Source organism: Haematobia irritans, chromosome 4, assembly GCF_050003625.1.
Source record: "Haematobia irritans isolate KBUSLIRL chromosome 4, ASM5000362v1, whole genome shotgun sequence".
NCBI classification, from domain to species: Eukaryota; Metazoa; Arthropoda; class Insecta; order Diptera; family Muscidae; genus Haematobia; species Haematobia irritans.
The window spans coordinates 64,119,646-64,133,793 of NC_134400.1; the positions used below are offsets into that span (position 1 = coordinate 64,119,646).

The following is a 14,148-nucleotide window of genomic DNA, read 5'->3' on the forward strand; positions in this document are numbered from 1 at the left end:
AGTTAACACAAATTAAAAAGTTTGCATATTTCTTGTTGTTGTTATTTCATCAATTTCATGGAATACGCTTTGGTACATCAGCTTGTAGCCAGATCAAGGAACTCTGTGACTAAGGTGGGTGTGTCCAGAGCGATCTGGCGGTAAGTCGGGTTGGTTTAGCCGGACAAGAGAAAAGAAAACCTGCCAGCGTTCTGGCAGGTTTTTATGTTATTCCACTGCGTATCACTAGTTTGCGGTGTCCACACTGGCGCTGTATAGTTTACCACTGACCGGCCAATTGCCTTATAGGTAGCATAGTAAATTCAGTCTCTCTTTTGTTGGAGGTTTGGTCAATGGTGTGGCAGTAAGGACCTAAGGTTAATTTCATTTACATTTGACTTGACCCATAACAAGTTGTAGTAATCACACTTAATACTAGCCATGATAAAATTTAAATGATATCAGTTTATCATAACATACCTGATCCCTCACCAACCTCTTTTAATAGTCCCATAGAAAAGGACCTATAACCTAAAATTTTGTAAATTAATAGTAATTTTGTTTTACTTAGAGCATGTGTTAAACCCTTTTCGTTTTAAGGCTTTCGTTGTTGTTAATAAAGTCAATAGATGGACAAAATTTCTAGTTTTTAAAATGTTTAAAAACCTAAAAACTAACTATATTGCAGTTCTCTAATATAATTAAAATACTCTGAATGCGACTAGCCAACAAAATGTTTGCAAAAATTTTGCTTGCTGTTATAACTTAATTTGAGAAAGTTTTTAACAAATTGTTTTCTTATATTACAGATTAAGTTGTTCGCTTCATCCAAACTAAAGCATATTTTAGCGCAATTTCCTTGTTGTCATAACTTTATTAAAATATTAAATTCGAAAGCCGTTAATTTTACACAATTGGTAAGTACGATGTTTTTCATTTAGATTTTGTAAAGACTTAAGGTGTGTATTAAGGTCGAATTTAGCCGCTAAAAGCAAAAATAAATCTATAAAACAGAATAACATAACTTGTTTTTCAAATTTGATAATAACTTCAAGGTGAATGATATGAGGAAAAATTCATTTAGCGCGATAAAGCGAACTTAATACCGGCCTTTAAGTTGAACATGTTTGTATTCATGTATGTATGTATATAAAGGGTGATTCTTTTGAGGTTAGGATTTTCATGCATTAGTATTTGACAGATCACGTGGGATTTCAGACATGGTGTCAAAGAGAAAGATGCTCAGTATGCTTTGACATTTCATCATGAATAGACTTACTAACGAGCCACAACGTCGAATTTTCAGTGAATGGGCCCTAGAAAAGTTGGCAGAAAATCCGCTTTTTTATCGACAAATTTTGTTCAGCGATGAGGCTCATTTCTGGTTGAATGGCTACGTAAATAAGCAAAATTGCCGCATTTGGAGTGAAGAGCAACCAGAAGCCGTTCAAGAACTGCCCATGCATCCCGAAAAATGCACTGTTGGTGTGGTTTGTACGCTGGTGGAATCATTGGACCGTATTTTTTCAAAGATGCTGTTGGACGCAACGTTACGGTGAATGGCGATCGCTATCGTTCGATGCTAACAAACTTTTTGTTGCCAAAAATGGAAGAACTGAACTTGGTTGACATGTGGTTTCAACAAGATGGCGCTACATGCCACACAGCTCGCGATTCTATGGCCATTTTGAGGGAAAACTTCGGAGAACAATTCATCTCAAGAAATGGACCGGTAAGTTGGCCACCAAGATCATGCGATTTGACGCCTTTAGACTATTTTTTGTGGGGCTACGTCAAGTCTAAAATCTACAGAAATAAGCCAGCAACTATTCCAGCTTTGGAAGACAACATTTCCGAAGAAATTCGGGCTATTCCGGCCGAAATGCTCGAAAAAGTTGCCCAAAATTGGACTTTCCGAATGGACCACCTAAGACGCAGCCGCGGTCAACATTTAAATGAAATTATCTTCAAAAAGTAAATGTCATGGACCAATCTAACGTTTCAAATAAAGAACCGATGAGATTTTGCAAATTTTATGCGTTTTTTTTTTAAAAAAAGTTATCAAGCTCTTAACAAATCACCCTTTATACATACCTATGAATATTGACAGTGGCAGCGAGAAGATATCAAATTTGTTTTGCCCAAAATGCAAGAGTTTGGCAAGCATGGCATGTGGTTTAAACAAGACGATATATATATAACAAGACGATATATATATCGTCTTGTTTAAACCACATGTCATGCTTGTTAAGCTCTTGCTTTTTGGGTAAAAAAATTGGATATCTTCTCGCTGCCACTGCCAATATTCATAGGTATGTCCTGGCATTTGTAGCTTTTGCAATATGTCTGGTATTGTTTTCACTCGTTTTCACACATGTTTCGTTGACGAAAAATGAGCTTTGTGCTGAACACAAATTTGAACTTCCTTACTTACTTTAATGAAGGTCGACATATAAAAAGTTAGTAAATTAATTTTCCATTTATACATATATATTAAAAAATGATAAGTTTCATAAAACACGTGAAATTTATTATTTTGAAAGTTGCGGTAGCTTGGATTAACAAATACTATTTACAAAGTAATACATTAAAGCATCAACATTGGGATTCGTATTTAGGTAAGGTGTGTGTGTAAAGTACATTATATATAATTTAACAGAGATATATCAACTTAAAAAGTATAGAAAATATTAACCCCCATATTCATAAAAGTTAACGTAAACTTTAAACCTACTATTACCATACAAATTCCTTCCATAAACTTTCAATAAATTATTATGAATACAGGCATAAGTGTATAATTAAGGAAGCATTTCGATTAATAAACGAATAACTAAAATCTATATAATTTATTATTATTATTATGCATTAAAGTTCAAGTTTTCAATTCCGCCAAAATTAATCTATCAAAATAAGCAATGAAGCAAGAAACCAACATAAAACTATTCATTAGCCTGGTTGGATCTAATACGCCAATTATATTCGACCAATTATACAATTATATTGTGCCCTTATTTTACTAGGCTATGCCATCAAATGCATACTTGAACAAAGTAAATAAAAATAGGATTTGCGAAAGATTCGAGGCATCCAAAGAGTGAGAGTTACGATGTATGACCGTAGCCGCTGGGGGATTGTTTGTTGCAATTGTTGGCCACATTTGTTAGGCATAACATTCGATTGCTGTTGTATGTGATTAGCATAAATAGCGCGTAATGTAGAATCAATTGAAGTCGTGAACTGTTAAAAGCAAAAAAAATTAGTTTATAAAATCAAAATATTTTTACATTTACTTTTCTAAAGATGGTCTTTCTTTTGCAGTTTTTATGCGTTGAGAACCGTAGCCCGCTTGCGGTGGCTGCTGGTGTTGGACTTTAGCTATAGATGATTCATCTTTATTTTCATTATGAATACGGTTGCGATCATTGGGGGTGTTTTGCAAAATTTGACTGGGACAAGAGCCGGACCTGAAGATGTAACAAAAAGAAAAATTAAAGATTGTAATATTAACTTTATATGGGTAGAGAAAGTTACCTAACATGCACTGGAGTAATTGTTGATGTGAGTTGTTGTGTTCCGCTTTGTGATTGTTGGTGTTGCTGCTGCGTAGGTTTACTTGTGTTTGCTGTGGAATGCTGAAGCAGCCACTATTGCTGCCCCTGGCGAGTTTGATCTTGATTTTATGTGCGTTAAAAAGTTTTTTTCAATCCCGCCGAAGCGGATGATGTTGATGTCGATGATGATGATGAGGATGAAATACAACCTGTAGTTGTTGGCTTCTCTTTGAGGGCTTCTTTATCCGTGTTTCCTTTGAAGACAAATTTTGTTGTGGAATGTTTGAATTTCCAGTGCTTGCCCCCATATGATGTGGTGGTAGATCAGGCGGCAATGCTTGGGGAGGTGTTAAATTTGCCAAGGTAAGGCGGGCGTTTATATTCTCCAAATCGTGACGCATTGAAGATGAATAATTTGATTGTTGTTGTAGTGTTGGATTACCGCTAAATGTGTGATTACTCATTTGCATATGGCTCGATATGTTGGCACAATTTGCAGGTGGAATTAAATTCCAACTATGCATTAGTTGCTGTTGATCCCTGGCTCTTAAGGGTGTCACATAGTTTCCCGGAAATATTCCACTCACTTCTTTCCAATTCTTGCCTTTAAAGCAGCCATCCAAACATCTTTCAGTTACCATATAAACACAACCTTTTTTCAATTCCAATTCATCGTTCTTTCGTGGTTTGTATGGGTACAAAGCCAAATAGCCCCAAGGCAAAGAAGGTGGGATGTTCTGTTGCACACACAAAACATTATGGCGCGGTGTTGATGCCGCAGTGTTTGATGCCTGCTGAGATTGATTTTGTTGCGGCGAAGTGTTTTGACTAATGTTAGCAGCTGATAAATGATGTTGTTGCTCTTGGGCTGCTGTAGTTTGACCTGTAGCCATTGAAGTACTTGGTCCCATTTCGGGTTCAAAGTCATTTGGAACACTTAAGATTTCAGCTGAATGTCGATTTGTGCTTTGCATAATATTTAAGGCACTGCCATTATTTAATAAAGCATTTAGTGAACCTAATGAAAGAAATGGAAGCTTGTTAGATAAAATTTCTTCTAAGCCTTGGTGTCAACTTACCTGTACATAATTGATGGGAAAATTTCCTTCCACACCAACTTTCAATTGACCAACATTGGGGAACAGACCTACTTATTAAATTTAACCATCGACAAATTTTCATAACTTTTGCTTCCTCCTTTCTTTCGTAAACATCATACCGAAATCCAAATAAATACTTTCATACATGTTTGAACCAAACATAATCAAAGAAGAAGACGTGAAATGGGCAAGTTGTTATTCTTTTTTCTAAGCTAATTCAAAATGTAATTAACAATAGTAACCTTTTTAAATTTAAAAATTAATTGTGTTTTTCAGTCAACATCAATTAAATTTTTAATTGAATCAATTAAAAAATTAATTGAATTTTGCTAATGACATCAATTAATTTTTTAATCAAGAATTTTTCTATGCCCAATTAAAACTTTGATTGATACTATCATTTTCGTGATTGAAGACATTTCAATTAAAAAATTAATGGGATCAATTAATTTCGTGATTGAATCAGAAAAATATTTTTTGCGTGCAAATAAACCTGAATTTATGGCAAGGATGTCACTTGCCATGTTCTTTCTAATTTTTTGTATTTGCTTTAAAAGACATTTCTTTAGCGCCAAAGGACAATCAAAATTTCATTTCTTTCAGTGTATCCGCTTATTGATCAATTAGTACTTAAAAATTACGATTTCTTATATTTACTTGAACATAACAAATCATTTCGTTTAATATATATTCTTCATTCGTATAGATCGGTATAGGGATCAGCGTTGCCGTTTTGGTCCGATCGGACCAAAATTGGTCCAAAAAATTTCTAATTTTTAAATTTGGTCCGATGGTCGGACCAAACGGAATTTGGTCCAAAAGATTTTTAATTTTTCAATTTATGAAATAAATTTGATAAAATTTATAAATATTGTCGTGAGGCCAAAAATTACATGTGCTTAAAATACGAATGCAAAGTTTGACTAGCATAGAAGACATATTTCTCTAAAATAAAGTTTTTTTCCTTGTCAGTAATGCTGGTGGCTTTTCTGAGAGTTTCAATGCTTCTCTAAGTGGTTACACTGCAATGTGGAACGCCGTTCGCACTCGGCTTAAAAAAGGAGGTAAGAGAGAGGTTCACCAATATGGTATCATAATGGACTGAAAAGCCTAAGTGAGTCTGATACATCGGGCTGCCACCTAACCTAACCTAACCTTGTACTAAAGTCTATAAATTTTTGCAATGAAGTCGGTTTGTCCTTATTGGACATAAAATTGGGTATCCTAACATGAAAGAAAATTTCCTTTTTCCTAAAGTCAAAATGGCTTTAATATTTCTGAAAAATGTTTTCAATTAATTACATCGTCTTTAATATTATTGACAGTTTAGTAAAAGATATTTGTGACGTCAATGTGTCCTCACTTCAATTTTCTGCTTCTTTGGTTGGGAATCAATATCAAAATCATTGAGGACATACGATTAATAATGCAAATTAGAACAGAAACAACAATTTTAAATGGCAACAGGTTCAATAACAATGGGTCAAAAATGTGTTCGCTGTGCAACACACAAGAGAACGAAAATGTTCAGCACTTTATAGGCAGATGTCCAATTTTGAGGGAAATAAGAAAAACCTATTTTAAAAAAGAGATTTTATCAGATGATTGATGTCAACAAAAATTGACAACTAAAATTGACTTTAAAATTAGACCTTTTCAAAAAGTCAATTTTTTCATATCAATCCTTTCTGATTTACTTTATTTTTTTAATAAAATCACTATGTACAACAATAAAATATTTTTTAAAGCAGGTTTCTTCGAAATTGGAAATTTGGTCCGCGGAAGGGAATTTTGGTCCGATTATGGAAAAATTTTGGTCCAAAATAAAAATTCGTAGTGGCAACGCTGATAGGGATATAAATGACGATCAAATGGAAACGGAGTACATTACACTCTCTTCCGGAAACGATGGTAAGATATGATAGAAATAATTATTATTATTAATAACAATAGTATAATAGTACTAATTTCGGCTTTAAGGCCGAGATCAAATTATCGCGCTAAAACACTATTTGTTCACGGTTACCTTTCTTTAATAATTCATTTTGGAAAAAATAAACATTTTCAATTGTTATTCTAGATTATTTCTTACCATGTTTTAATAAAATTTGACAAAAACAGTTATGCTTTTATTCTGCTTTTATAGAATATTTTCGAGTTTAGCGGCTAAACTAGAACTTAATACCTAGCTTAACGGTGAAAATAGAAAATAATATACAAACGAAAATTTCTAAATAAAGGTACTTTTCTTTAATAACTCCGAAAATTAAATATTATAAATGTTTTCATTGGATCAATTCCAATCAGGTTATGAAACAAGAAGAAATAACTTTTTTCAGTTTTTGCAGAATTGATTCCTTTTCGGACAAAAGGTTAGCCTTCATTTTGTGATTGAAGTATGCATAGATTTTAAATACTGCCAATAAATGCATAAATACACCTTTCACAACCGATTCCTCAACAGAAGTCATGCTATAATGATCTTAGTTAAAACTCCAATTGAGTTTCGATTCATATATGACTTTTTATAAACTGGATGCTGAGTTGAATTTTTATAAACATGCTTACCACAAATTGCTTCCAAAATTGTTTCACTAATAATTTAAAAAACAAATTCTGATTTTAGATATCGTGTTAGATGAAATGGAAGACCAGACCTCACAACAGCTATTAATACATGAGTTGCGGACTATGAAAATAGAGTTTAAAAAATTGGAAGAGACCAATAGAAAAATAATTGGAGTTTTAACCGAGGAAATTATTGCTCTTAAGCATGAGGTGAAGCAAAATCGATTGTCCCGACCTGGGAGCTCGGATACCTCTCTCCTCCCGACACTTCCAATTTGTTCGTTAAACCTACTAAAAGAGTTCGATGACCAACTTCTCTTAGATGAGGACGTTAAATCCCAATTGGTAAGATTCAATAGAATTATTTTTAATAAGTAGTACCTTCAAAAAATTTCAACGAATTACATTTAACTTAAATTTAATTCATAAAATTGTTGATTTTAGTTAAATTTCGCCAAATGAGGGAAAATTTTCCTTAATTGAATTGCATGAACTAAAAATCAGAAAAATTTCAATAAAAATTAAGTACTCAATTGCACTACATTTCACATTCGCACAAAGGAGTTCATACATTTTTGAAAATTATGGAATTTAATTTAAATTTTGCATTTTAAACTCCAATTTCTGCTTCGAAATATGACATTTTCTAAAACAAAAGAAAACACAGTGTTAAGGTGAGTATTAAGTTTGAGTTGAGCCACTGAAATCGGTTACTTTTCTCTAATATTACATTGTATTTACTGATTCGTTTTCGATTTTAGCGGCTAAACTCGAACTTAAACTCGAAAATGTTGGTATTTTGACCCTTTTTACCTAAATCAGAAAAACATATATGTACATGGAAGCTATATCTAAATCCAAACCGATTTCAGTCAAATTTGGCACACATAGTTACAAAGCTAATTCTACTCCCTGTGCAAAAATTCAAATTAATCGGAGAAAAAAAATTGTCTCTGTTGTCATATGACTGCAAATCGTGTGAAAGCTATATATGGGAGCTATATCTAAATCTGAACCGATTTCAATAAAATTTAGCACACTTGACTTAACTATTAATTGTACTCCTAGTGCAAAATTTCAACCAAATTGCGGTAAAACTCTGGCTTCAAGGTCCATATAAATGCATATCGGGCGAAAGATATATATGGGAGCTATATCTAAATCTGAACCGATTTCAATCAAATTTTGCACTCGTGACTATACTACCAATTGTACTCCTAGTGCAAATTTCAACCAAATTGGGGTAAAACACTGGCTTTAATGGCCGTATAAGTTCATATGGGACGAAAGATATATATGGGAGTTATATCTAACTCTGAACCGATTTCAAAAAAAATTGGCACACTAGACTATACTACCAATTGTACTCCTAGTGCAAAATTTCAACCAAATTGGGGTAAAACTCTGGCTTCTAAGCCGCATAAGTTCATATCGGACGGAATATATATATATGGGAGTTATATCTAAATCTGAACCGATTTCAAAAAAAATTGGCACACTAGACTATACTACCAATTGTACTCCTAGTGCAAAATTTCAACCAAATTGGGGTAAAACTCTATCTTCTAAGCCGCATAAGTTCATATCGGACGAAATATATATATATATATATATATATATATATATATATATATATATATATATATATATATATATATATATATATATATATATATATATATATATATATATATATATATATATATATATATATATATATATATATATATATATATATGGGAGCTATATCTAAATCTGAACCGATTTCAATAAAATTTTGCACATTTCACTATACTACCGACTGTACTCCTAGTGCAAAATTTCAACCAAATTGGGGTAAAACTCTGGCTTCTAAGCCGCATAAGTTCATATCGGACGAAATATATATATGGGAGTTATATCTAAATCTGAACCGATTTCAAAAAAAAAAAAATTGGCACGCTAGACTATACTACCAATTGTACTCCTAGTGCAAAATTTCAACCAAATTGGGGTAAAACTCTGTCTTCTAAGCCGCATAAGTTCATATCGGACGAAATATATATATGGGAGCTATATCTAAATCTGAACCGATTTCAATAAAATTTTGCACATTTCACTATACTACCGATTGTACTCCTAGTGCAAAATTTCAACCAAATTGGGGTAAAACTCTGGCTTCTAGGGCCGTATAAGTGCATATCGGGCGAAATATATATATGGGAGCTATATCTAAATCTGAACCGATTCCTTCCAAAATCAATAGGGTTCTATTCTGACCAAAAACACATACTTGTGCCAAATTTGAAGTCGATTGGGCTTAAACTGCGACCTAATCCTTTGATTACAAAAATGTGTTCACGGATAGACGGACATGGCTATATCGACTCAGAAGCCCACCCTAAGCATTTTTGTCAACGACGCCATGTGTCTATCTCGTCTCCTTCTGGGTGTTGCAAACATATGCACTAACTTATAATACCCTGTTCCACAGTGTGACGCAGGGTATAAAAATTTAAATTTGTTTAATCATATCATGTGGAATTGCTAAAATATTTTAGTAAAACTTTTCTACTATAAACCTACATTCTCTTTTTAGGTGTAGTTTTTGTAGCGATAATATTAATTTATTTAATATTTATGCATTTTCAGAAAAATTTAATACAACATGTTGGGGGAAGTGATATGCCTTCCTTTATGCGAGCCGCAATTAAATCTGTGATAAGCGACAAACTAGCAGTAAATCTAACATGGCGTGGAACGCCAACTAAACCAAGTATACAAAATTTCGTTTCATTCAAAATAATTAAAGGTTTGTTGATTACTCTTTTTACTTAAAAACGTACTAATGTTTTACTTTCTTACTTAGATACCTGCAACTTAAAATATACACATTGTACAATCACGGACATCAACAGAGTATGTCAGCAGCATGTTCTTCATGCGAGAGATCGCTTAATTAGCCGTAAAAACAAAAATTAAAGCAAATTTTTCAAAACGTCAAATCATGGTCCATTTCGATTCGTATATTTAGCAGCATCAATACAACGATAAATTCGTTTTTAAAAATTATATACATTTCAATAAAAATCTCATTATCATATTATATGCTACAGCCTTAACGTGAGTATTAAGTTCGAGTTTAGCCGTTCTGCCATTAGCCATTTTGTCAAATGACTTTTCTTTAATAACCAATTTTAAAGAATATAAACTTTACGAAAAGTTGTTTTGGACTGTTCCCCATCAAGTTATAATAAGATTTGCATCTAATAGTTATAACTTTATTATTTTTTACTGATTTGCTTTTGATTTTAGCGGCTAAACTTGAACTTAATACCCATATTTAGAAGAAATCTAGAAGTACAAATAATATTTAATTTAAGTACTGGTACACCGTTATGTTCAATGTGAGTTTATTCGTATAAATTGCAATAAATCTATTTTTATTCAAATTAATAAAAATCAAAACAATCGTTTTACTTGACCATAACGACTCCTTTTCAATTCCCCTAAAATTCACTTTTTAGACCCTTTTTAAACTCACCTAAACGATCCTTTCTAGCGGACCTTGTCTAACACTTTGAAGGGGCTCCTGTTGGCGTCGTTATAAATTGATTAAAAAAGACACCTAATAATTGCACTCATGCGAAACCTTTTTGTAGTAACTTTTACGTGGAACAACTTCTCAATAGTGACGGCGCTTTTCCGACGAGTTTTTGATATCGTATACGATTGTTTTCGACGTGGTGGAGATTCCCAGAAGTGTCGTCAAATTCCGAAAATGTTGGCAGGGTGGTGGTCAGGACACTATTTCCAGCGCTGAGGCCAGGAATGGACTTCGTACACAAAAGTGACAACGGATATTGATAGAGGACATCAATACCTACAATTTGGTGTACCACATCTGGGAAACACCGAGTGTAGAACAAAATTTTCCAGAAACTGTTGGATGCACTGGTGGTCAGGACAGTATTTCAAACGTTAAAGCCAAAAATAAACATTAAACACGAAAAGGAAAACATAACTTAAAATGGGATTTAATAACTTAAATTCTTTCATATGTACAAAGATCATTTATTACATATTTATAATTAATATCATGTTTTTTCTTTTCAATAATTATTGTGATGACATGTCGATCGTGCAAAGGGTGCATATTTAAAGTACGTGTTTCGTAAGTTATCTTGGTAACTCTGCTAAAAGTGTTATAACACATAACAAAATGGCGGACTGGTGTATAACAGATTCCATGGCATATGTGTGTAAGGTAGTTGCACTTAAAGAACTCATTACACATATTTTTGTTTTCATTAAAAATGTAGATTATTAATTGCACATAAAATAATAAATTGATTTATGGGTAGAATAAACTACATTCATTAAAAATGTAGATTATTAATCATACATAAAATAAATAAATTGATTTATAGGAAGAATAAAATACTTCCTGCGAAAATTGAACAAAATTGTACTTCACATTTTGAGATTTGGACAAAGCGTTGTTAAAACTAGGAAAATTTATTGCCTTGGTGTACTTTATAACTACAACTCAAGAAATTGTACTCTCTCATAGAAGAAAAACTGAACCAAATGTAAAGGAAAAACTATTAGCGCCAAATCATTACCATTTTTACCATACAGTAGTTCTTTTTGACAACTTTTGGGAACCGTACTAAAAAATTCTTTTGCTTTAGTTCATATTGAACTTATATGTACGGTCATTGAACTGTATATCCACGTTTGGTTCATGAAATGTTTGATACATACTTAAAACAAGTAAAAAATCATTGGGCTGTGGAAAATTTCAAAAAACATAATAAAATTTAACTACAAACAAATAATTTCTTTGCACTACAAATAAGTTAAAAATAAGTTGTTTTGCTAAGACAGCTTAAATTTACAAATAAAAAAATATTAACAATGTGAACGTAGTATGATCCTACGTTCACATTGTAATTGAAATCTTTCGTTTTCGAGAATTTTGCCTTTCAATACAAAAGAGAGATATCAAATTATATAAACATTCACATCTAGTGTGAACATAGTACAGTAGTACGCCCTCATTGTAATTTTACTTTTTCGAGATTTGCAAATAGCATTTTCATATTAATACTATGTTCACATTATATGTCTACTTACAATGGATTTCAGTTGAAATATCTACGGATTTCAGTAGTTTTGCAATTGGATTTCAACAAAATCCACTGCACTGTCATGCACAATTGGTGCATTATCGTCAATTTATTAGAGAAAACAAACAACCCAAAAATCTTCGTTTTTAGTTAACGATGTATTTATTGTTATATGCACAGAAAACAACACAGCTGATTTTAACGATTGTAAATGTAGTTTAAAACGTCTACCGAATAGCTTTGATGTTATTTTTCTTGTTATCCCATCTTAACGATGCGATTCATCGTTAAAAAAAAAACAGAATCCCACTACAGACGACAGTAATCGAGTCAAAAATATTGACCACATATTAGAGAAATTTTCCTCATGACTGCCACCTACTGACGAAGTTTCGCTTCGCAGTGTCGTTCTCTCTGGTAGTATCAGACATAGACAATAGATGTTACCCTGCCAACATTTTTTGAATTTTGGGGCGCTTCTGAGAATCCCCACTATGTCGAAAACAATCATATACGACATCAAAAACTCGTCGGAAAAGCGCCGTCACTATTGAGAAGTTGTACCACGCCAAGTTACTATGAAAAAGTTTCTCATCAGTGCAATTATTAGGTGCCTATTTAGATCAATTTCGAAGGACGCCAATAAGAACCCCTGCAAACTATCAGAAAAAGTGCATTTTAAGGTAATTGTAGAAGAATCATTGTGGTCAAGTAAAGCACGATTGTGTAGATGTTTATTGATTTGATTAAACATTTATAATTTCTTATAAATATAAAATTTTTCGGTTTATCTCATCACATTTAACATAATTTTTTGCATTAATAAAAGAATGATGTTGAGTTTTAAGTAGCAAGTTACATATTGCAGCGTCTATCAGCCAGTTTGTTTATTTTCGATGGAGACAGCGTGCCTGGAAAAATATTTGAAAAACGATCACTTTATTCTATTTGGAAAGTCGAAAATTTTTCACCATATACCTTTCACAATTTTAAGCGTAATATCTATGTTTTCAGAACTTTATTTTCGTTTTTATTTAAATAAAATATAACAAGCTGGTTGCACTTGACGTTTCACAAAAAATAAAATGGCTCTTCTAACAGTAGTGATGGCAAAATACTTTCATGTACATTTTGTACTTTTCGATATGCTTCCCCCATCACAGTTCGCGATGGTTGTGGTGACATTTACGAGTCTGTGGTAGCGATGAGGATGAAATGGAACTTTGAAATGCTGGCAGGGTATATAGATAGGCCATGTTTCTCTTTAAAAAAATGTGCCAGTTCCAAAAATTAATGTTCTGACATTTCGTTTTGATTTTTTCGTAAAGAGTCAGTCCAAAACATTAATTTTCGCGTATTTGCTTTTGTGTTGTTCGTAAAGAGCAATGCTGCTCAAAATTAAATTTCGTATTTTCGCGGTTTTGGTCACAATTTTTTGTTCAAATATGAACTTGTGGTATTAACGGTGGCACTATGAATTTAAGCTGCGGCTGTAGCTCGCCGGAAATGTGGGTTTCTATCCGTTATTATCCATCCATTGAAATATGAAGTGCCTGGTGTTGATAATAATTTCTCATCTTCCTAATTTCACAACAATGGACAAGTAGAAATTTAAATTTTCATAACAGAAAAACGGACGGACGGACATTCTTTAAACGTTTTTATAAAATCTAGGATATGAAAATTGTTTTATTAATGATTTACCGAACCTGTTGGATGTGGTTCGTCAGGCTACCCCCCCTTAACATGACCCTTATATAGATCATCCTTGAGATCCTTTCAGCCCATTATTCATATAAAGAATCTCCCAAGAAATTGCCGCGACACTTCTCTTAC

General features: G+C 32.8%; 2 protein-coding genes and 1 long non-coding RNA gene across 6 annotated transcripts; 1 reads left to right on the forward strand and 2 right to left on the reverse strand.

Annotated features, from left to right (window-relative positions):
* Positions 1-189: 189 nt before the first annotated feature.
* On the forward strand, positions 190-10,851 carry LOC142233867 (uncharacterized). 4 transcript variants are annotated; one of them, XM_075304935.1, is made up of 5 exons: positions 190-356; positions 789-896; positions 7,260-7,546; positions 9,833-9,992; positions 10,050-10,651. In XM_075304935.1, the coding sequence occupies exons 3-5, from the start codon at positions 7,277-7,279 to the stop codon at positions 10,160-10,162; spliced, it is 543 nt and encodes a 180-aa protein (XP_075161050.1). In that variant the 5' UTR covers positions 190-356; positions 789-896; positions 7,260-7,276; the 3' UTR covers positions 10,163-10,651. The 4 variants fall into 4 exon arrangements, with proteins under 4 accessions (XP_075161050.1, XP_075161049.1, XP_075161047.1 ...); XM_075304934.1 differs by lacking the exons at positions 190-356; positions 789-896; positions 10,050-10,651 and adding exons at positions 2,442-2,597; positions 10,743-10,851; XM_075304932.1 differs by lacking the exons at positions 190-356; positions 789-896 and adding an exon at positions 2,465-2,597.
* On the reverse strand, positions 2,978-4,747 carry LOC142233866 (uncharacterized). Its single transcript, XM_075304931.1, has 3 exons — positions 4,613-4,747; positions 3,514-4,551; positions 2,978-3,446 (listed from the first exon to the last, which is right to left on the reverse strand). The coding sequence occupies exons 1-2, from the start codon at positions 4,713-4,715 to the stop codon at positions 3,683-3,685; spliced, it is 972 nt and encodes a 323-aa protein (XP_075161046.1). The 5' UTR covers positions 4,716-4,747; the 3' UTR covers positions 2,978-3,446; positions 3,514-3,682.
* A 2,162-nt stretch (positions 10,852-13,013) lies between the features above and the next one.
* On the reverse strand, positions 13,014-13,540 carry LOC142236731 (uncharacterized). Its single transcript, XR_012722171.1, has 2 exons — positions 13,291-13,540; positions 13,014-13,223 (listed from the first exon to the last, which is right to left on the reverse strand). It is a non-coding gene; the product is annotated as an uncharacterized LOC142236731 (long non-coding RNA).
* Positions 13,541-14,148: the final 608 nt, after the last annotated feature.

What these genes read in the sequence shown, in the direction of transcription:
- LOC142233867 (XM_075304932.1), top strand. Translation starts at nt 2,480, where the DNA reads ATGATAAGTTTCATAAAACACGTGAAATTTATTATTTTGAAAGTTGCG. An exon ending in ACATTGGGATTCGTATTTAG is followed by an intron (nt 2,598 to 7,259) that starts GTAAGGTGTGTG and finishes TTCTGATTTTAG; the next exon opens with ATATCGTGTTAGATGAAATG. An exon ending in TTCATTCAAAATAATTAAAG is followed by an intron (nt 9,993 to 10,049) that starts GTTTGTTGATTA and finishes TTTCTTACTTAG; the next exon opens with ATACCTGCAACTTAAAATAT.
- LOC142233866 (XM_075304931.1), bottom strand. Translation starts at nt 4,715, where the DNA reads ATGAAAATTTGTCGATGGTTAAATTTAATAAGTAGGTCTGTTCCCCAA. An exon ending in TTCCCATCAATTATGTACAG is followed by an intron (nt 4,552 to 4,612) that starts GTAAGTTGACAC and finishes TTCTTTCATTAG; the next exon opens with GTTCACTAAATGCTTTATTA.